This window comes from Epinephelus fuscoguttatus, linkage group LG3, assembly GCF_011397635.1.
Source record: "Epinephelus fuscoguttatus linkage group LG3, E.fuscoguttatus.final_Chr_v1".
Taxonomy (NCBI): domain Eukaryota; kingdom Metazoa; phylum Chordata; class Actinopteri; order Perciformes; family Serranidae; genus Epinephelus; species Epinephelus fuscoguttatus.
Window position 1 is genome coordinate 6,396,773 of NC_064754.1, and position 24,103 is coordinate 6,420,875.

The window sequence follows — 24,103 nt, forward strand, 5'->3', positions numbered from 1 at the left end:
CGTTCTGTTAGAGATGTGTAGAAGAAGAAGACGGAAATAATCAAAGCTGGTGGATTTAAATCCCCTTACTTGTCTCTCTCTTTTTTCTTTTTGTCTAGACTTTCATTTTCACAGACACGGAGGATGAGGATTTACGTTCGGAAGGTAAGCAGCAAACAAGTCTCAAATTTAGATTTAGAAGTACACACAGTATGGACAAAAGTATGTGGACATATAATTTGTGTTTTTCAAAGTTACGGCTAGTCCCCATAACTGAAGCTTTTTATGGCTCTGTGCATTTCTAATTTTGCTCTGGCCTTCCTTTATTCTCTTCCTCCCTCTCATTTTTCTCTTCTCTTCATCCTATCCCTTTCCTCACAATCTCCCGTTTCCCCTCAGCAGTAGGAACCCATCATTTGCAAATAAATCTAATTTACATCCTCTGATTATAATAGCCAAACTTGGTTAGAAAATACTATATAACATACTTGTCAGTACCCACAATATAATCATGTGAAACACCTTTGAAGCAGAGAAAATCCAGTTGTATAAATCTAACACACATCCCTCTCCCTCTGTCTCTCTGTCCAGGTTATAACATGGTGGTCACAGGCTGCCAGTCAGATCACAGCCAGCAGGCTCTGTCCTGCAAGATGTCTGCCGAGTACGACGGCTTCATGGCCTCTGACAAGAGGTGAGACACATTAAAGTCCATCTATCACCCCGCTCACACTGGATTTAAAGATCGGATTAAGATTACAAACCTTAATGATCACCGCGGGGAAATCGGGCTGTCACAGCAGCAGCAGGTGGTGAAAGGAGAAATCAAAGAAGTAAATAATCTTCTAGGGTTACATAAGCATAAATACACCGGTGAGAATCACTACGGTTTAATTACAGGTGTAATATTGGAAATCCTTTGTTTTTATTTTGTCAACATGTTTGTTGTCGCTGCTTGCACAGTATTTCCACAGGTCATTTGTCATTCAAACAGTGTGGGCAAAACAGAGGGCCTCCTTCTCTCTCTTTGCAAACTGATTACTTGCACCAAATGCCAGACAGACAAAGTTAGCATCTAACAAGTGAAAATATTGAAGCATTTAGCAGCTGAGGAGTGAAATGTTTTCTCAGAAGTTAGTGGAGACAAAAAACAGAGCTGAAAAGAGACAAATATTGGGCTTACATTAGGAAGATAGGCAAACTTAGTGAACAGCAGCCTGTTGGTTTAGGGATGTGTTTATGTCTGTTACCCATTTTGAATGTTATGACTTGATTTAAGGTCCAGTGTGCAGGATTTAGGGGGGCTATATTGGTAGAAATGGAATACACTATGATAAGAATGTTTTCTCTAGCATATAATAACCTGAAAATAAGAATCTTTGTGTTTTTGTTACCTTGGAATCAACAGTTTATATCTACATAGGGAGCAGGTCCTTGTCTACAGAAATCCTCATGTTGCCACACTGTTTCTACAGTAGCCCAGAATGGACAAACCCTGGCTCTAGATAGGCTCATTCGCATTTTCTTGTCGGCCATCGTAGTTAGCGGCCGTGCGTTGAAAAAACACTTTGGGGAGGAAAAACCCCCTGAATGTCTGGATCAGAAATAAGGTGAGCACACATTAACAGGTGCTGGGCTTGCAGCCTGTCTCTAACATGCCAAACAGCATTGGAGAAACATTGATTTGCACGTGAAATTGCTTTATTCAGTGTTTTAACCAGTTTTAATCAACTGATCCATTTGTTTTGGAGCGGAGGAGACCTCTGTGAATAATTTGGCACCCTGTGAAAAATTCCTGAACCAAGTGTCTGCTGGTTGCAATCTGCAATCCTCACCACTAGATCCTCTTAAGTCTTACACATAGACTGTAAAATAATGGACGTAGCTACAGTGACATCACCCACTGGCTTCTGGATTCTCGTTTTGAAGCCTTGAGTTCGGCATTTCAGTGGCTGCCATCTTGCTTTTTTGGAGCCAGAAGTGACCATATTTGGACAAGAGGGAGGAGCTGTGGAGGAGGGAGGGGTGGCTCTGACTGAGAAGCTGAGGGCAGTACTGGCACACAGCCTGTGACTCAAAGCAGCTACGCCCTTAATTATGTGTAACTTTAAGCCTTAATAAAATGTAAATAGATGAGTTATAGAAAAATTCACTGCTGTACCGTCATAATGAACAGGGAAGTATGAAGACCAGAACCATTTTTTGTACCAGGCTGTAAACATATTTATTTCTGCTGTAAATTTGAGCATTTTAACATATTGACTCTTTGGAGCCACCCTCAAGTGGCCATTCAAAGAACTGCAGCTTTGACATCTCAATGGGGGCTTCAGTTTTTAGTCCAGAAGGTTGATGTTTGGTCCTACACACTGGACCTTTAAGTGATCATTAATAGTGGCTGTTTGTGTCATAGATATGGGTTAAAACACCTCTGCTAAGATAAGATAAGATAAGATACACCTTTATTGATCCCATAATTGAGAAATTCCAGTGTTACAGCAGTCAAGGAAAAAGAGTCAGATTAAAGATTTCAAAATTAGACTTAAAAAACTTAAATAACTAGGCATGCAAATAAGTACAAAAATCCAAGAGTCTGCGATAAATAACAATAACAATAACAATAATAATAATAATAATAATGAAAATAATAGGAAGTGGATAATAATGAGCAGCAGTGAATGAAAATGAGCAGTGGATAAAGGGAGCACATCTAGTGCAAGAAATTGTATGTGCAAAACAGCAGACAGCTGTGGTGTCCATAAAGTGTCCATAGTGTCAATAAAGTGTCAATAACCGACACCGACACCGACTAGTCTGTTCAGAATGTTGTCAACCATTGAATACCCATTGGCACTTTCATCAGGTCTTGGAGCACAGACTACGTGGTAGGTTTAGAGGAAAACATCGTGGTTTGGCTTAAAATAAGTATGTTGAGTGATGTATGTTGCACGTAAGTGCTATACATCATCTGAAATACTTAATTTGACGTACATCACATACTTAGAATATTTCACTGCTGACTTTTTTATTTGTTTATACTGGACACACTAGGTCTTCTGGGTGAAAGTCCGGTGTGTGTTCCGACCATCACCCTGACCGACGTCTCATGCAAGCTTTCTCACTCTTTATACTATTGCTGTTATGTCAGCGGACTCTCTTACTTGCTGCACACCAATAAACACGGCTGTTTAATGTGCTAATAATGGCATTCCGAACATTATAGTCACTGTAGCAGGACTCTGATAACCACTACTAATTTCATTGAGTGATAGCATTTGAGGGCGGCACAGTGGTGTGGTGGTTAGCACTGTTGCCTCACAGCAAGAGGGTTCCTGGTTCGATCCTGGGTGTGGGAGTCCCTCTGTGCGGAGTTTACATGTTCTCCCCATGTCAGCATGGGTTCTCTCCGGGCACTCCGGCTTCCTCCCACAGTCCAAATTGATAACTCTAAATTGTCCATAGGTGTGAATGTGAGTGTGAATGGTTGTCTGTCTCTATGTGATAGCCCTGCGATAGTCTGGTGACCTGTCCAGGGTGTACCCTGCCTCTCACCCAATGTCAGCTGGGATAGGCTCCAGCCCCCCCGCAACCCTCAGGAGGATGAAGCGGTTAGAAGATGGATGGATGGATGGATGATAGCATTTGAACCAGGTGATATGTTAGTGTTGTTATGATAGTTTGTTTCTGCTGCCCCCAAGTGGCCAAATAAGTTACTGCAGGTTTATCTTCACCGATTTCCATAGCAATCATAAAAACATGACAATAAAAGAAAAGCATGATTTTGAGAAGGACGCATCATGTATGAATTACATAACACACTGTGAGTGATTCTGATTATTTTCTGACTTGGTTTCAACTCACGACATTGAGGCTTGAGGCTGCCGTACATCATATTGGACAATGTGTTGCTGATACTCAGTTGTAATTTTGATTTGTGGAAAATACAGTGAGGCTCAACAGCTTGTGTTTGGTGTGTGACTAAGGCTTGGACCGCTATCCTGTCATTAAGATGGCAGGCAAAATGAAAGAGCGTTTCAGTTTGGTTCCAGGGCCCACTTTGTTATTTGGACTGAAAGGGACGTGAGGCTGTTTAGTTTGGAAGAAAGCCTTTTCGTGTTGTTGGGCAGCCATTAGGATGGCAGTGGAAACAATACAGCACTTCCGTTTTGTACCAGCAGCTTTGTCATTTGGACGCTGATGTTGTAGTAAAAGTCTGTTTGGTTTGGAACAAGGCTTCGACATCATGTCCAGTCATTCAGGTGGAAATTAAACAGCTTAAACACTCACAGAGTATTAGAGTGGATTTCATGTTATGAGGACAACAGGAAATTTGGACGAACGGAGGAAGGCCGGAGTGCTGTTGTTTTTCCTGTATTTTTTCTTTTACTCTTTTGGAAGGAAGTCTTTGAAGTCTATTTTACAAATAAGTTTGTATCTGCGATTTATACATGGATATGATCACCCAGCTGATCACCCTTGAACAAGGAAGCCAAGGGTTATGACCTCCTCCCCAAATACAACCATTGTTTGCTTCATCTATGGTACAGTAGTTCAGGCAATGGTCAACTTTTGAGAGCTGTGGAAGAATGAAACTAGAAAACTGCAGAGATGAGTCGAGAAGCTCAGACCATTATGTTTTAACTGTATCATTCTTTTCCTGTCCTTCCCTCTGTGGCTCCTCAGGTGGTTTTGTCATGTGGACGATGATAACTACGTGAACCCAGAGGCTCTCCTCTCCCTGCTCTCGGCCTTTCCCCAGGACGGCGACATCTACGTGGGCAAACCGAGCCTGGACAAACCCATCACTGCACATGAACTGCTGGAGGGCAATGCGACGGTACCATACCACAGTGTTTCTTCAGTGTAACCCACATAGGAGCTGTTAGATTTCTTGGCAGACTGAACTTCTTTTCATAGTGAAGCTTGGCAGAGCTATGCTAAGTACTCACTGAGGTCATCACTCGTGACATCAGATGAACATTTCTTTTTTCATGGTAAACAAACAGATACACTTTGGTTGGTTTTATATATATGTAAAGCACTTCCACATGGTATTTATAGCATGCATGTTTTTAAAGGGACAGTTCACCCCACAATCAAAAAGACATATTTTCCTTCTTACCGTTAGTTAGTTTATCAATCTATATTGTTTTGATGTGAGTTGCAGAATGTTGGAGATATCAGCTGTAGAGATGTCTGCAATCTCTCCAATACAGTGGAGCTAGATTCAGAAGGAAGTGTGCATCTACTCATGGCCAGAGGCTTGTGCTCATGACAGCAAGATTTAAACATTAAAAGCGCCATCCTCAGATGAGCCTGTAACATTAGCTAGCTCGTGGTGCTAGGTGAGCAAACAGTAGATGCACGCTTCCTTCTGCACAATGATTTGGTAGAAAGAAAATAGATCCTCGATGGAGTTCCCTGGCTAAACTGCACACAACAAGACGTTTGGATTGACTGGGCCATGATTTCTGGGAAGTTTTTCCAAATGTATTTTTTGGCCTTTTGAGCACCACATGCTGAGTGCCATCTAGTTCCATTATATTAAGGATAAGGCGGACATCTCTATGGCTGACATCTCCGACAGTCTGCAACCAACACCAAAACAGTCTAGAGTGATGAACAGCTCACCAGATAAGGGGAAAAATATGTTTTTGAGAGGTTTTTGAGGTAGACTGTCCAATTAAGTCTCATTCAATAGCAAAACAATGCCTGCACACCAACCAAAAAATAAAACTAGAATTAATTAAATATATAGGTAATACATAAAGATGACAAAGTCAGGAAAAACAGTTTACAAAAAAAGACAATGATCTGGACACAACTTACAGAGCATGTAATTCTAGAGACTTAAATATGCTATCAAACAAACAGCAGTGGCCAATCAGGAGACAGGCAATCTGGAAATCCATCAGTAAAAAAACCAAAAAAAACTCCTTTTTTTTCTCCTTTACCTCTTGAGGCACAGCCCGGAGTTTTTCAACTAACGGAAGTGCAGGGGCACTCTGTGATCACTCACTCCCTTCACTTCTGGCGGTGCCCCCAGGGAGTCGCCGTGTTGTTTATAAATACTTCGGGTAGAAAACCAGCAGAGTTTAGCTATATATCACATTTTTCACGTCACTATATCACCGTGTAGACGAATCTGATGTTTGTAAAGTCTATAAACGCAAAGATTGAACAAACGTTACTATTTCAGTGTGCACGTTTTGTAATTAATAACATGGTTATCGTAGATTAGCTGGGCTAACCGTTAGCTGTTAACGTTAGCCATTAGCAGTGTCTGTAATAACCATAGACTGTATAAAAATAAGGTAATAACTCAATAAACAGTCCATGAATAAAATATTTTTCCAGCAGATATCTTAGTTACAACATGATTGAGCTAGCAAAGCAGTTTTGTGTTGCTATGTGTGGTATTTATTCAGTTATGGGAAATCACAATGTCTATAAAGCATCAGTGGCTGCAGCTGACAGGGACAGTTAGCAAAGCTAACATCAAGATGTCATCTGCTAAAAGCCTCCCGTTGTCGGATACGACATGAAACTTCTCCAGTTAGCTCAATCATGTTGTAACTCAGACATCTGCTGGAAAAAATATGTTTTTCACATTAACGAGACGGCGTTTTGGGTGGAGCGGTCGCTGTGGACGCGGGGCTTGCTGTTTCTGTAGGTACACATTTCCTGGGGACACCTGCATGTCTCGGCCACACCCCCTCCATTGTGATTGGCTAAAGCGCAGCATCATTCAAACTCAAAGCTCCGCCTCCCCCCCCATCTCTAGTCGTCTTTCACACAGGGCTGCCGACAGATTCTACAATGTAAATTGCAGAATCTGTCTTGAGAGCTTAGGAGACAGGTGGTAAGAGGCACAAGGTGTTTTCCATGAACTCATTAGTTACTGCGTTGTGGTCACATGACTTACAAGGATACCAGACAAATCATTGCCTCAGTGTTTCCCCAGAGCTTTTTATCCCAGCAGGATTGTAAATGCCTCTGAAACAGCGTTTGCACCACAGCGCACTGAAACTCCTCTGAAACCCATACTGAATTTAATTGAGCGATAACTCCGTAAGGCAGGGTGACCCCTCTGACATACATCACTTTCTTCGATGGATCTCCACACATTTATTTTTTTCTTGCTGTCCTGCTTCTGAAGGTGCTTCACCTTCTTTTTCTGTCTTGAATTCCTTCCTTCTTTACACTGAAACTTCCAAACGCCCTGTCCTTGCTGGTTTCTGATGCAGCACTGTGGAAATAAATAAACCCTCAAACCAAACTTAAGTCCTTCCCTGTAGCCTGGGGACAGGATAACTGCTGCCACTCAGAGCTACACATCCCAACGTTTTAGCTTTCTCACTCCTCAACCAGTTCTTCTTCAAAGACAGTGTCCCAAAATATCCAACATAACATTTAAAAACAACTAAGTGTAGTAGTTCAAAGGTCAAATTGCATTTTCAATGGATATTTTGAGAAATAATCTTAACCTTGACCTGTTGTCCAGTTTACAGTGTCAGCATTTTTGAAGCATTTTTAGACCTTCTCCAGTTGTTTCTCATGAAATATGCTTCTGTTTCTAAAATGTGTAAATTCACATCAACTGCAGTCAAATTTAGATTCACAGGGCATGCAAGAAAAGAACATGTACCCATTAAAACCTCATTAAATCTACTCTCTGCACTGTATGTGGTGAACAACTATGACTGCTGTGAGCGTACATCATTTGAAGATCCACCCTTCACTGAATAAAATGGAAAAAAAAAAGTTTTCCTCCCATATTCCTTTAATGTAACACACTCAAAAATTAATACTGATCATTGAATGGACCAGCTGTTTGGGTTTATCTCCCATATTATAGTGGAGTCACCCTGGTGGAGACACTTCGGCTGAAATCTGTGTAGACTGAACAAAGTGTGCTTTAACCCTTTAAAAACAGACATCATTTTTTTCATGATCCTGTGTATCTCAATCTAAAATAAAAACCATTACACATTTATTTTTTTCAGCAGAAAACAAAGGCTTCTGTCTTAGTGTCATCACATCGCACCCTTGTGGTGATGTCATGTGTGGTGTGAAAATAAGAGCAGTGAGTGACTATCAAAACCTTTACATGCCATTACACTCTGCCCATAAAAATGAGCATATATTAAAAAAACTACATAATTTACATAGTTAAAAAAGCTTGTGTTGAGTGTTTGGAAATATTTAGTTCATGTTGCCACATTTAGAAATTGTTTGAATCAAAATGTTTTGTGTGTTTATTTTCTAAAATTTAAATAAAAGAATTTTATGCAGAATTTTGCATTTTATAAAAGGATTATGACACAATTTCAATAATTCCATTAATTATTATGGTTTATTGACTTATGGAGTCTTTTAGCTTAGGTTGTACAGATTTTAGGGACACATAGCATTTGAAGATACTCGAAAAAGGAATTCACAATAAGCAACTTGAATAACGGCATTGTTGCTGTATGCCTCCGCAAATCTGTCAAGTTGCACTCACAGTTTACATCAATGTCTGTGAAAACATGGATAAACAAGATATATACAGTCAGAACAGTTTCAAGGTGGACACCAAAGATAAGTGTCACCAGTTCACTATCTGAACAAATGTCTTCCCTTCTGTTCCTGAGATATGACGAAATGGCCAGAAAAGTGTTTTTACAGAATAGTATGATGTCACAGTGAAACTGACCTTTGCTATTTGGATATGAAATGTCATGACTTCATTATTGTATCCTGTTAGACATTTGGGTGAAATTTTGTCATAATTAGTATAAGATTGGAAATCCATAAACATGTTTTGTGAGGTCACTGTGACCTTGACCTTTGACCATCAACCACCAAAATCTACACAGTCCGAGTCAAAGTGAAGGTTTGTGCCAAATTTTAGGAAATTCCCTCAAGGTGTTCTTGATATATCGAGTTCACAAGAATGGGACAGATGAGGTCACAGTCACCTTGACCTTGGAAGAATGATCACCAAAATCCAATCAATTTATCATTGAGTCCAAATGGATGTTTGTGCCAAATTTGACAAAAATTTGACAAAATTCCCTCAAGGTGTTTTTGAGATATCGCAAACAACAAGATATCGTGGACAACCCAAAAACATAATGCCTCTGACCATGGTCATCGTGCAGAGACATAGAAAAACCAGTATAGGCGATGGTGGACCATTTCTGTTGTAGAGTTAATGAAATTACAATATAAACATCCAAATAGGTCGTGTCAGTCCGACTCTCTGCAGTTTAAGTAAATGTTATCAGAACTGAACAGAACTAGAGTCATGGCAAAAACTTCAAAAATGAAACCACATTACAAACGTTCTTGTTCCTCTGCCCGTCTTTCCTACCTCTGTCTATCGTTCCATTGCTCCTCGTTCCACGCCTCATTTCTTCTTTCCTCTCTTTTCGATGCTCTGTGGCTCCACCGAGGACACTAATGAACTGTAAAACAAAGCTGAGGTCTCCTCTCATTGGTTTTGTGCCAAGATGCAGCCCGGCCAGGTTAACCACTGCCATTCAAAAGCCATACTGTCCAAATCCATACTTAATTTTCACTCTCATCAGCCCTGAAAGGACATGAGGGTTGGATGCAGCCAGGGATGGATGAAAATCTACGCATGTATATATGTACAGAAGTACAGGAAACATTTAGGTCCATGGCTTTTGTTCACATGGTAAGGGATATTCGGACAGTAGTGATCAATGAGTGATTAGTGTCTTGTTGGAGGTATTGATTGGTGGTTGTCAAACCACAGGAGGTCGATAGTTTGTTTTTGGAATACACAGGCAGCTATTTACAGGTGTGTGTGTGTGTGTGTGTGTGTGTGCGTGTGTGTGTGTGTGTGTGTGTGACTGAGTTCACGTGCCTTACAGTAGAATTAATGCTCCCACTGAGTTAAAGAGCATCCTGATTCCAGAGAGCTCTCTGAATAGCATGTCATCCCGTCTCTCTCCCTCTCTCCATTCTCCCTGCCCTTTTCAATATCTGTCTCTCATCTCTTGGAATTACTCTCTCCATCTCCCTTGTGTTGCGTTCTCCACTCTGATTGCACCCATTTACACTGAAAAATAGATTTTTATTTATCTTTGCTTCCTAACTCTTTCCTTCACTCTCTTCCCTTCCTCATTTCTTCTGTTCCTGTTGCTCTCTTTCACTTCTGTCTTTTCTTCCTATTTTTCATCATCTCCATCCCTCGCCGGGGTTGGATGGGTGACGGAGGAAACAAAAACGAATGTCAAGCTCCCTCTCCGTCTCCTCCTCTCGTTTTCTTACATCTGGCTGACTATCTTTTTCGATTTCCTGTCACCATTGTGAGGCTTGAGAGGTGGAGGAGAGAAGGAGAGGGGAAAAGAAAGGGATGGAAAGAAGAGAAAAAGTTACAAAATGAATGAACTTTACAGTAAAACAAAACATGGGAAATTCAAATAGAAGGACTCAAAGGAAATCATAGGAAAGGAAATGGAAGCAAAGTAAAGTAATGGCCTTTAACACAAAAGGAAGGAAACAGAAGATAAAGATCCACAGGAATGAAAAGGATAAGGAAGAAATTAAAAGGAGGAGGATAATAAGGAGGGGCAACAGATGTCCAAAACAAAACAAGGAAGGAAATAGAAAAGAAAGAACATAAGGAAATGTCAAGAAAGGGAATGGAAAGAAATGGAGAACAGAAAAGTTAATGCAAGTAAGGGAATAAAAAGGAAAAGCGAAGTGTAAAGGAAATTAAAATTGGTAGTGAAAAGGCAAACAGAAGAAATCAACACAGCAAAGTAATTGAAAGAAAGACTGTAAAGTTGAAGACAATGTTTGAACAGGATAAAGAGAAATGAAAGGGAAGGAAATTAAGGCAGAAGATACACAGCATAGCAAAAGGAAAGTAAAGGAAAGAAAACACACTTAATTCTTCTGTAACTACAGCTTGGCCTATAAACTTTTATCCTGACTGCTGTGACTGAGGATCCTTTCACAGATACCTGGACTGGTCTCAACATTCAGACTTTGTAGTTTGATCCATGCCACAATTACAGGCATGAAACCTTCCCTGGACCACTGTCTGAACCAACAGCCAAACCTTAGGGGGCTTTCACACCTGCCCTGTTTGGGTCGCTTCAATCAAACTCAAGCTTGTTTGCCCCCTAAGTGCAGTTCATTTGAGCAGGTGTGAACACAGCAATTGCACTCCGGTGCGCACCAAAACAGCCGGACCGAGACCTTGTTGAAGAGGTGGTTACAAACAAACTCTGATGCAGTTGGTTTGTGGTGAGAACGTGTTCCAACCTTGATCCGAACCATCTGCAGTCACATTACGCATTAGCCCTTAGATAGGAGTTGTGCAGATTTGCAGGAAAGTCCAATCAGTCTTCTTTCAGCATTGGCAGTATAAAAACAAAATCACGAAGTGCAGCAAAATGCCGCCTAACTTCTTTTGTTTATACAGAATGCGCCTTTTTCGGGGCAATGGGGGGCGTGAGCAAGTAACAAAACATCTAGCTCAGTGTGTGACGTAAACAGTGACGTGGAGGGAAGCCGCGGCTGGTCAGTCCTTCTGCGATTCTCTCGTAAGTCGGCCCGTTCTTCACCGTCCCGGTCATCTGACGGTTAATGGCCTCTTCGTTTGCGAGGACAAGGAGGGCGCGCAATTCCTTGTTGTAGTTTCTCTCTTGCTACTAGCTGCTCGCTAATTCCTGCTATCAGCTGTTTCCTGTTTATCCACCATCAGTGGGTCGCACGTGCGGCGTCATCAACAGCTCCTCCCACAAGTCATCAACAGCCCCTCCCGTTGTGGAAGGCCGCCTCGGTCTGTTTAAACTGAAAGGGTTCCACCAATATGTCTACCCTACGAGACGGAAAATTGGGCACCTCGGATCAACTCGCCAATCCGGCTCTGTGTGTCTAAATGCTCGCAGCTTGCTGGCAAAATGGCCCAACATTCGTCAACATCTGCCAACATCTGGCAGTGTAAAAGGGGCTATTGACTGGGTGATTCGGACTAATCACAGAAAGTTCTGGCAGGCTGTGTTTAGAACCGGAAAAAGGAAAAACAGCGCAGCAAAACACAATGTGCTGCAGTAGTGCATGGGGAGAGGAAATCAGACGACTTTGTAAAGTGTAAGTTGAAGAAAACTCACAAAAATTCAGACATTCCTAAATTATTTTCCGAGAACATGAGAAAAAGAGGATGCAAGAGGGAACAACGCCACCTGAGGATCAAAAAACTGCTGCAGCAGTATACAAAGGTGCTGCTGATAGTTAGAGGGGGTGGAATGATATATTGATCTGGATCGATATATCAACTCAGTGATCAATGATCCAATATAATCAGTACAAGGTGAAATCTTTTTATCCATATGCCCATCTGTGCTACTTTTCCATCCAAGCACACCTCCTTCCTAAGCATTCAAACAGTGCTAGTGGTCTGGCACCAGGCAGACACTGGTAAGCAGTTAAGAAAAAGACCATGCGGCTATTTACTGATATCATTTCATTTTGATCATGGGCCCTTGAATTGAATCTAATCATATCGTATCATGGTAGAAACTGTGATATCAGCAAGTATGGCATTGTTGTCCAGATAATCAATATGATATCAAACCGTGACTAGTAGTGATGCCATGCTAGTAATATTATAGCAGCAATGAAATTAATCTGTTCACTCATTTTTCTTAATTTAAACAACAATAGAAAGCTACGCGTTGAATTGACAACACTTTGACGTCAGAAACATGCCTGTCTACAGACCTATCAATTGCAAGTATGTCATAGGTATGTCATGTATAGTTCTGAAGTGTGGGAAAAAGAACTTTAGTGCACTGGCATAATGTGAAACCAAAACTAACCAAATGAAATGTGTACAGTTTAAGAAAGAAGCAAACCTCGGTTCAGACTTTGGTTCATACTTTCAGGCGGGAAAAGACCAGAACACACTTAAATTGTTCTACTGCAGGAAATAAAAAACAAAGCGTCGCATCTGCTTGAGAAATGATGGAGAGTTAGCAGATAAAGACATGCAATTCATATCAGGTGGTTTGGTAAAGGAACAAACAATCAATAAAAGTCTGGAAGGAAACCAGATAGGAGAGGCAAAGAAAAGTATTACACTTTATTATTACGGGTCAGTGAGAACGGCGCTCCTTCTCTTCTGTGTTTCTTATCTATTACACACACTGTTTGTCAGAGTGAAAGATACTGCGTCAGTTTGTCCCAATATCCCTATATCCCTGCGTTGGTGAAGGAGTAGTGCTGCAGGATCAGGTTGTAACATGAAATACGATCTAAGAGAAATTCAATGGCTCATCAGATACCAAAATACTGCGCAAGGCTGGAGATATACACGCTTTTTAACCGCACTCAGGTTGACAACCTTCGTGAACAGAATTGTTCACATACTTGGCTATGGACTGCACGCGTTACTGGAGGATTCCACTAGAGGGCACACCAGATAACTCACACTGCATAGAACTTTTGGATTAGCATGATGTCAACGATAAACATAGAGACACTTGGGGAGGTTACGATATCGTTAATCCTGGGATCACAATCGAAAAAGTGACAGTAAGGCCCCTAAATTGAGCACGTTGTGACAATGGCGAGTATGTTTCTCTTGTTCTGGCAATGCACGATTGCAAACTTGGACTGATAGCTTGTTTTAAATACATTCTGTCATTGTTGTCACTGCGAACATGCCTACTGACCTGACCCCGTCCAACGTATTCTCATAGAATGGTTTGTATGATATCCTACGAATTTGCACCTGACAAATTACGTTACGTCCTTAATGTACAGCTACCTAATTAATGTAAAGTTACTGTGGTTAGGTTTAGGAAAAGAAACATGGTGAGGATGTATCTTAAAGTTCACATGGATCCAAACACGGGCAAAGTCCCTGGTGAAAGTCAATTTTTTTGTCACCCATCCACCAGCCCAACCTGCCTCGTTACAACTCTGCTTCCTTGTGTGCCCCAGTCAGCGCACTGGTCAAGTGATCGCAGCCTTTCAAAATACGTGATACGTATGAATTTGGGTGCACTGCTTTTTGTAGGAAAATGTGAAAAATATGTGAGAACAGCCTGCCTTGTCATCACCATACCTCCCATACTACCCCTAACATTCATGTGAGTATTGCATCTTGCAGACGTGTAGTGCTCATTTTCTAAGGGGGAGCACAAACAATGATCCAAACAAATGCAGGTTGTGTGTGGCAGCCATTTTTTTTGGGGTGGGCCTAAAACATGCTCGATCATACACTGGAGCCATCCTGAACATAACCCCTTCCCTACCCCTTACTATATAAATTCTGTGTTACTTTTAACGTTAGAACGCATGGCATTAATGTTCACCAACTGTGAGTAGGTGGACAGTTCGCTACGTCCCATGAGCTCTCTTAGCTCTTTCAGTCTAATAAACACGTCAGTAAACAGCTCTCGGCACAATAGCCACCATAAATGTACCCTTCAGTCCTTTTGCCTGAATCAGCTACCTGGCTCGGCAGTTACTGCTCACTGCTGTGGCTGTGTGCTTTGTGTGAATGTGAGCAGGGAGTACTGCAAATTTTATCACGATTTTGAAACCTAATATCATCTCACCTGGCGTTACCTCTCTCAGTGACAGCTTACCAGCCCTGAACAGTAGTTTGGAACACGCTGGCTTATTTGTATTAATGCTGGCTTGGCACATTATTAGCTGGTAACTACAGCTTCTAGTGGTCCAGACCACTCTGCTGAATAAGGTTAGCCAGGTGTCGGGTAACGCTGGCAATTTTTTTAATTATTAAAATTTGACTGGTTAACAACACACATTTCTGCTATTGTACTATATATACAGTATTTCTGTTTCCCTGACAGTGTCTGCATATATGTGTTTGTAAATATTTGTGTGTTTGTGTGTGTATCATCACTCAGAGGGAAGTGCGGTTCTGGTTCGCTACAGGAGGAGCAGGATTCTGTCTGAGTCGGCGGCTGGCAGAGAAGATGGCTCCATGGGCCAGGTATTTATGAAGTGATGACAGGAACTCTTTCATAGTTCCAAGAACCTGCTGTAATGTCTGCCTGACATCTAACAAATATGCAGGACACTACGTCAGCTCTAAATACTTGGCGTAATTTATTTATATGCCACGATCATATTATCAGCACTACATAACATCAATTGTCTTCCTGTACGTCTTCTAACATGTCGTTACTGCAACTACCGCGGGATCTCTCCTGATGCCTTCAAGGTACAATCACTGTAGGAAATTCCATTCATTACACCTTCCTTTCTGCTGGGTCTGCACCTAAGGACTATGAATGATAATAACTCTTAGAAGACTTAGCAGATACTCTCCCAGTACAAGAGGAACCATGAGTGACATAATTTTTAAAAACCTGTTAACCGTGTGTCAACAAACAGCTCGTAACAAAAAGATATGTAAGAAAACATGGACAAATGGACTGACAGTAAAGTCCAGGTATTACTGAGCATAATTGCGATGGTGGAAATACGACATGATGATGATGACTCATCAAAGCAAACAAGAGGTTGCTATACCAACCGCAGGTCAGCTACAGTATGTCACTTTTGCGCTCATATTGGCGATGTTAATGCAAACAGAGAAAAAAGCCCTTGAAGGTACAGTGGCAGCAAAAGTTTGGGCAAATTTCATTTATTGTGAGTAGTTAAGTGATTTGAAGATGAACTGATTTTCAAAAGGCATGAAGTTAAAGGTGACACATTTCTATAATATTTTAAGCAAGATTTCTTATTAATTTCAATCTTTCACTGTCTCAAAATATCAAAGAATGAAAAGGGCCTGAGGCAAAAGTTTGCAGGTAATCCATCACAATGAACATTTAATTGCCCTCATTTTTTGTCAAAGTGATGTAATTCAGCTGAGACACCATCATTTGAGAGGTAGGAGCTTATGAGAGACTAAAAGATAAGTGAACCTAGATGTCATATAATACATCTTCTACATCGTCTACATCGCTTACTCCAAGTTTGTCGTTTGTTCTCAAACTCTCAAAGTCACACTTTCCTGCAAACTCTTCAATGCACTCAACATTTTCAAAACACTCTTTTTGCCCAACCGCATTAACGAGCAGCATAACTTTGAACAAAAAATAAAGCTGACTAAATGTTCACAATGATGAATCACCAATCTAAAGTAAGTTTCAGGTCTCTGCAAGTTTGTGTTTATACTGCTTTCAAAGAGCTGAGACTAATGGCTGCCCAGGGCAAGAAGGTAGGGAATCAATCTAAGAATTTACGGTGTTCTTTGGAAAAGGTCAGCGGTAAAGTACATGCAATGGGTACTTAATGGGCCAAAACATGCAAAATCTGCACAATTATCCTTTTAGGTTGAAAGTTAGACAGTTTAAAAATTTCTCCCTTCATAACCAGAATTATAGTAGAATTTAAAGGCACAATATGTGAGTATACCAAAACCCCACCATGTCTTTAGTCATCTGTACTCTGATGTATGAATGTAACTACAGTAACTCCAGTTTTTGTACGTGTGTGCTTCAGCGGCTCGCGGTTTGAGCAGACGTCTGCGACGATCCGTCTCCCTGACGACTGTACAGTGGGCTTCATCGTGGAGAAGAGGCTGGGTATCTCCATGGTTCACTGTCCTTTATTCCACTCCCACCTGGAAAACCTGCTGCTCATCAGCCACAGCAGCATCCCACACCAGGTAATGATCCACACACATACACACACGGAAATACACACAGATGCACTTCTTCTCACAGTGTGTACGTGTTTTCTCTCCACTGCAGGTGACTCTGAGCTATGGGATGTTTGAGAACAAGATGAACAGCATTGAGGCGAAAGGAAGCTTCTCTAAGGAGGAAGACCCTTCCAGGTTTGTCTGTCATGAACTCATGAGTCAGAAGATATGAGCAATATATCTCTGCCCGCTCTGCCCCAGTCAACAACAGAGGTTCTGACCAGCAAATGTCAAGATATGTGCTTTCCCTGTGTTGATTAGAATGACCACATCTGAGGCAGTAGGTGCACTGCATTACATTATCATCGACTTACAGGTTACAAAGTTTATCATAGCTATGTGTGCGCTCAGTATTTCCTGTCGTTGGAAATCATTTGGCCAAAGTCCCTCTCTCTTTATTAGACCACAAAAAGACAAGAATTAGCCAGCTAGCCAGCTTGGCACCCTGCGATCCTTCTGCCTCACTCACCGTTAGGAGAGTCCAGACCATCAGTAGCAGCTGTAGCAACACAAATTCAGCAAGCACATACCTCAACACCTATGGTCACAGCAGGCTTGAGGCAGTTAGCCTTCATAGAGTGTTACTTGAGGATTTAGAAGTCAGAAGAAATCACATCATCACTCTTTACCTTCAGCTTCGCCATAACCAGCACCAAAGATGCAATGTGACAGCACTTCATTCATTCAGTGTAGGCGTGGTGGAGCTCTGAGGTTCTGCCGACAGTTTGATGTTATGAGTTATGAGACTTTGTCACAAGCTTTTTTAAAAACTTTTCATTGGTTAAATAGGCTAGTTGTAAAAGCCACATACAGATGTAAGTGTGACCATTAGCATTCATTTATGGGGAAAGAAAAAACGAAATACGGAGATAGAAGGTTCAAACTTGACAGTGACAATACCTAAGTTAATGTGTAAGTTGCAGTACAACTAATTTTACTAAGTTTGAAAATGAAATTGTCTGGACTTCTGCTACTATTGTGCTGCGTTTTAGTGTTTACCATTATCCTGTGATTACAACTCGTGGCCACAGTGGCCACTGTTCAAGGATCACTTAAATCAGGGGTCAGGAACCTTTTACTATTAAAGCTACTCTTAGCTTTCTTGCATTTCACACAGCACTTAGAAAAAATTTGAACATCCACAACTCCCCCCTCCTCCATCACGTCCTCATGATGTCTGTGATAGACGTAGGCGTTGGCAAGGTAACGTTAGATACACGGAAGAGGAGAGCGAGTGTAATGTTACAACCAAGACAGTCAAATGCAACCCCAGAGTTTTAAAACTCAACCGGAGTCAGTGATGACTGATGAGTTTTAGAATAAGGTTACAGTGCTAACTTTAGATAGTAGCATTAATGTTACTAGTAAGTGGAAACGCACAAGTAAGATAACGTTAATGTTTCAGAGGCTACGCTACAGTAGGCTAACGTTAGATAGTAGCATTAACGTTACTAGTAAGTGGAAACGCACAAGGAAGATAACGTTAATGTTTCAGAGGCTACGCTACAGTAGGCTAACGTTAGATAGTAGCGATAACGTTACTAGTAAGTGGAAATGCACAAGGAAGATAACGTTAATGTTTCAGAGGCTACGCTACAGTAGGCTAAAGTTAGATAGTAGCGTTAACGTTACTAGTAAGTGGAAACGCACAAGGAAGATAACGTTAATGTTTCAGAGGCTACGCTACAGTAGGCTAACGTTAGATAGTAGCGTTAACGTTACTAGTAAGTGGAAACGCACAAGGAAGATAACGTTAATGTTTCAGAGGCTACACTACAGTAGGCTAAAGTTAGATAGTAGCGTTAACCTTACTAGTAAGTGGAAATGCACAAGGAAGATAACGTTCATTTTTCAGAGGCTACGCTACAGTAGGCTCCGGAAGATAACTTTAACGTTTCAGAAGCTACGCTACAGTAGGCTAATGTTATATAGTAGCGGTAACGTTACTAGTAAGTGGAAACGCACAAGGAAGATAACGTTAATGTTTCAGAGGCTACGCTACAGTAGGCTAAAGTTAGATAGTAGCATTAACCTTACTAGTAAGTGGAAACGCACAAGGAGGATAACGTTCATTTTTCAGAGGCTACACTACACTAGGCTCTGGAAGATAACTTTAATGTTTCAGAGGCTACACTACAGTAGGCTAACGTTAGATAGTAGCATTAACCTTACTAGTAAGTGGAAACGCACAAGGAAGATAACGTTAATGTTTCAGAAGCTACGCTACAGTAGGCTAACGTTAGCCATTAGCAACTGGATGCTGTGTTCTCATATATAATGTTATATGTTATATTAGAAGCAAACTAAACATAACATTACCTGTCCTGAACAGGGGTGTTAGGCGAGCAGTTACGTCAGTTGGAGGCCTCCACATGGGGAAGACAGACAGGACGCTTGGCCAATCAACTGAATGCAATGATTGGTCTGAGTTTTCTTAGAACCATATGAGAATGGTACAATTATGAGTTTTTATCTCTGGTGGAATTCACTTACGTTTTAGTGTGCCATCAGCGTATTAATAGCATTTTAACCTAAACAAAGAAAAGTGTCAAATTTCCAGAAAGGGAAGTGTTGCTTTAAAAGAACATTATTGGCCGAAAAAAGAAAAAGAAATCTGCCCATCAACATTACGAATAGTTCTAAATAAGCATTCATTAATATGATTTAACGTGGCTACACTACAGTGGGCTGTTTATAATTATTTAGTACTTTTACTTTCCAGCATTGATGGTGAAAGCAAATTAATCTGTCCACACACTTTGAAATCCTCTGTTTTCCTCCAAGATTTTTCCTTTTTTGGATTTATAATACATAGTTAGCCTCGCTAGAGAAAGTCCAGGCTAGCCACTGCTGTTAAAACATTTTTGAATTCGATGTAAAGGCTACACATTTTTACAACTGTTGAATGCAATAATCACTTTAGGCCTACAACAATGACAAATTTTCAACTAGTGAGAGTACATGTGTGAAAGTTGTCCTGTGGGTGGCGCTAGAGTAAAAACTACACACTACTTAAAATCGAAAAGGTGGAAGAAAATTACCAACAATTAGATCATGAGGTGCTCTGTGCCAATATCACATTTTGGCCAGATGGGGGCACTAGACTAAAGGTCTGAAAGTTGCCACAAACCTAAGGATTCTAGGATGGCATTCTAGACATTATTTAGACATTATTTCACAGACTAAAGTGTTAGTCAAGGCGAAATTTGACGGTGATGGTGGCGCTTCAAAAAACTCAGGACTCACCAAAACAAAATGAAGATTATACTATATCATTTATATCATATAGACGAGTTGTCATTATCTTACTCTGGACCAAAGCGCTGCAGAGACTGAGTGACTTTGCCACTAGTAAGACAGAAAAATACTGAGAATGGATGCAACTCTGTTCCAAATCCTGAAAGTCTAAATGTGGAAATAAACACTTAAAACCCATAACCAAGAAATCAAATGCATAAGTAGTTCATCCTCATGGCAAGATGCTTGTTAACTACAAGCTGCTGTGTTTTTAAAACCCCGAGCGCTCAGTTCTGGTGCTCAGATGATACGACCTGAAGACGTGACGCCCCTGTAGCTCCAGTTCATCATGTTCTATGTTCAGTCAGAGATAAAAGCAATTTGATGTAACACAACAGATGTGTTTGTCTTTCCCAGTATTCACCATCCCCAGCTGTAAGAACATATCACCACAAGCACTCCACAGTGAGCTTTTCCATTTGTTTCCATCCGCCGGTGCCGCACAGAGTTACACTCAACATCGCTGCAGTCTTTAAAGAGCACGACTCATGTTCATCTGCCTGTACAAACAAAGATGGTTTTTCTCCATATGTTATTATCTTTTGTTTACCCAGGTATATCTGTGGAGATTAAGTTTGTTTTGGAAGGAAATCAGGTGAAGAATGTAGCAGATTCAGAAATATAATAAAATAGTAAAAATAAATGTACAAGGACATGCAATAATGGCAGGTGTGCAAGATGTTTGTCATTCAAGTGAAATTATATACCATGAGAATAAGAAAAGAAAAAAATTTGAAATCCAACTAAAACTGTGCCTGAAACAATATCTGCAACTTTAGCCCCCCAAAATTGATATAATAAAAGCAGATGTAACAGAATATCTCCAGGCCATAAATGCAGAATTGATTTAAGTCATTAAAACATACCAGGATCCATACAAAATACTAATAACTTCTTTGGTCCATGACTTACTTTCCACCAATTTTCATCTTAAATCTTTTAACAACTTTTTGAGATTTCAGACAAACAAATAGCAAGAACACCATCTCCTTGCCGGAGGTAAAAATCATAAGAAGCATAAATATTCCAGTGTTATTATATTACTGTGTGACATCTTCGTTAGATGCGTCTGCCAGACTATTTTTAGCCGCTTAAGCTTTCTCTCCTTTTGTAGTAGCAGATCATCTGTATCAGTGCTGTCGCAGTCTCCACAGGCTGCACATAGAGGACAATACAAAGTCAGATAACTTAATGTCCCCTTTAACACACACTGCAAACCCACAGACCCCACAGTTCACTGCGCAGACTGTGTAATATGAAATAAAACAACAGTGGTTCTTTCCTGTTACTTTTATTGTAGTTGTGCTGGAGTGCTTGTTGTTGAGGCTTCTGAGGATATGATTCTGCTTGTTCCACCTTCATATGTCACTGAGGTCACTGCAGACTCTGGTTAGGTTCTTTTTTTTTACATGTCTTGGCCAGTACATGATATTTTAATTTCTGTAAGGTACTTTCCTGTTTAAATGAAGTAATACTTATTTGTGTGACAGAACACTTTCGGACATCCTGGTGGCCTAGTGGGTTTAAGATGCTGACTGTGTCATCACAGTGACCTTGGTGACCTTAAAAACAGTCACAGTCTCCTCATTTCTTATTTCACCTCTACGTTGTCACTACCAAACAAAAGGCAAAAATTAATCTTAAAGCCACAGTGTGTAGGAATTTCTCCCATCTAACGTGCATTCAAAGGATAGCGCACTCTAGCGCCTCACTGTTTCAAACGTGTATTGCAACAACGGTAGCCGCTGTGTACCAAAAAGCTTTGATAACAATGATGAAACCATGTCATCCGATACTTCATGGAGTATTCATTCAGGCTCCTACACAGACACATGTGACGTGAATTGACAAACCCCCTCCTCACCATGCTGGCTGTGTTTACAACGTAGGACTGTTGGGGCGGGTATAAATCCAAACAAACCAATCACGTCTTGTCTTTTGACAACTGACAAGTGGCTCAACCTCTCACACCTCGTCCCTCTCCTCGCATCACTGACTAACAGCTGTTTGCGGCCAGCACCACTGCGATTGTATTACCTTTCTCCTTCAGCAGCTGTTTCCACCTGGGAAAGTCTACCCCGATGTTGACCCTTGTTTTTTGAATTCGCGGGTCACGCTGCCTTTTTGATTCCCTTTTGCGCTTTCTTGGCGACAAGGATTCCGTCTCCCGTGATGCTGCATATGCATGATCCTGCATTATGCTCAAAGACTGTGACTTTGTTATGCTGCAGTAGTGCCGGGGTAGTAGCGAAGCGCCTCTTGCTCCTCTCCTTCGGCTTCTCAGTCACGCAGCGCTGGCCTTGCTCTCAACGAAAATGCTGAAGGCGGGACTGTATGGCCCTTGCTGGCGGATGTATTCTTAAGATGGCGAAACATTATGGAACCCCCCAGACAACTTACCTGCACAATGTACAAACAAATCTGAAATTCTCCTTTTACAAGAATAAGTCACATTATTGGTGGAGGTAATGGTACACCAACGATGACATATTTATGAATGCAGACATCGATTTTTGCCATTAAACAACTGAAAATATTACACAATGTCCCTTTAACAAAAGCTATCAAAAACTTGGTAAGCATAATTAAGTATATTTTCGCTTAACCAACCAACCTTGTATACGTGTGAACTAGGCCTATATAATATAAAATGTAGAAGCTGCTCTGTGATCTCCAGCCATATACTGTTCTTTACATGGTTGTTGAGGTAGTTGTGTTGTTTGTTGCACGATATCGGGCTATAGCTCTTGCCCCGTATCCACCAAACACTTTCGGTGTAGTGCCTTTGGAACCAACAGTAACCCTTCAGACATGTCACCTAAACCCTAGGTCTGTTTAGCGTTTCCACTGCTAACAGTCCTCTTAAATGTGGGCGGGGTTGTTGTCACTCACTGCTCCGTCCAGCACTCACTGTATTTCCTCATCACTGGCGACACAGATGGAAGTCTGCACATCGTTTATCGTCCACAGAACGAGGCTGCACACCAATATTTTCCGAACGAAATAGCACAGGCTGCAGTGAGAGTCTTTTTCCATGGGATATTTGAAAATAGTGGGTTTGTGCATTTACGCCGGAATTCCACTGGATGCATGTCCATTGCGGAACGGCTGCACTGGTTATCTGCTGCGTGCTCCGCTGTCTGTCAACACCCACCGGCTGCATTTGCTGTGCGGAGCGGTGCAGCTCCTCCGGACAGCGGGAGTCACGAGGACCCACGAGATCTCGCGGATTCGCGCATAATCGCGCGATATAACAAGATGTAGTTTCTATAAACAGAACCACAAAACCAGAGGACAAGTAGGAAGACATCTCGGTGCATCTCCATGATTAACATCTCCTCATCCATGGTGTCAGCGGGGTGAAATGACGTCTGAAAACCTCTGACCTGTTGACTTCAGGCCTGCCTCCGCACATTATGACATTTTCAAGGTGTAGTGCAGGGAAATATGATCCGCCGTGAACACTGTTTATTTTATTTTGAAAATTAACCGGATGTTTTTTTTTTTGTTTCTGTGCACGACTTCCTGCCCCGCATAATCTGCTCTGTGCTGAATTGCTGCATTGTGCTCCAGCGTCCGGCAAAAATAGAAGTCCTGCATATCTGTTGCGGAGAGCTCCAGAGCACCACAGCTGGTGGAAGCACACACATTGACTAGAATTGAAACGTATCAGCTCCACTGCCGTTCCGGAGCACAGATGCAACCCACACGCATCTGGTGGAATTTGGGGTTAGTCCTTCTCAGACAAGCTCAGGGGTTTAGTGTTGCCGGAGCCCACAGGAACTATGCTCCGAAACAAGTTTTTCTTACAATATATGCAGTTCACATAATCTGGTCAAAATTAATATATATTTATTTAAACTCTTAAGGCCAAAACACACCGTCGACGTACGACGCGTGTCAAAACAGCTGCCCCCATTATTTTCTATTTACAAACCCACACCGGTGGTGTCATTGACGCGCGTTGACGCGCCGCACCACGGCACTTTATGCTATTGTCCTATTTTTCCAGCGTCAACGCCCTTGAATAAGCGCTATTTTGTACTTCCCAGCCTAGCGGACTAGAGTGTGCAATAGAAATCTGGTTGACACCCCGCAGCGCAACGCTTTTTGTGT

The 24,103-nt window shown here is 41.4% G+C and overlaps 1 protein-coding gene across 1 annotated transcript in view; it reads left to right on the top strand.

The window, feature by feature from the left end:
* The window catches only part of mfng (MFNG O-fucosylpeptide 3-beta-N-acetylglucosaminyltransferase), a 40,690-nt gene that overhangs the window by 13,963 nt on the left and 2,624 nt on the right, over positions 1-24,103 (top strand). The window contains exons 2-7 of the mRNA XM_049571807.1: positions 99-144; positions 571-673; positions 4,660-4,813; positions 14,883-14,968; positions 16,489-16,654; positions 16,740-16,825. Of these exons, the coding sequence (XP_049427764.1) occupies positions 99-144; positions 571-673; positions 4,660-4,813; positions 14,883-14,968; positions 16,489-16,654; positions 16,740-16,825 (641 nt within the window). The remainder of the gene's footprint in view (positions 1-98; positions 145-570; positions 674-4,659; positions 4,814-14,882; positions 14,969-16,488; positions 16,655-16,739; positions 16,826-24,103) is intronic.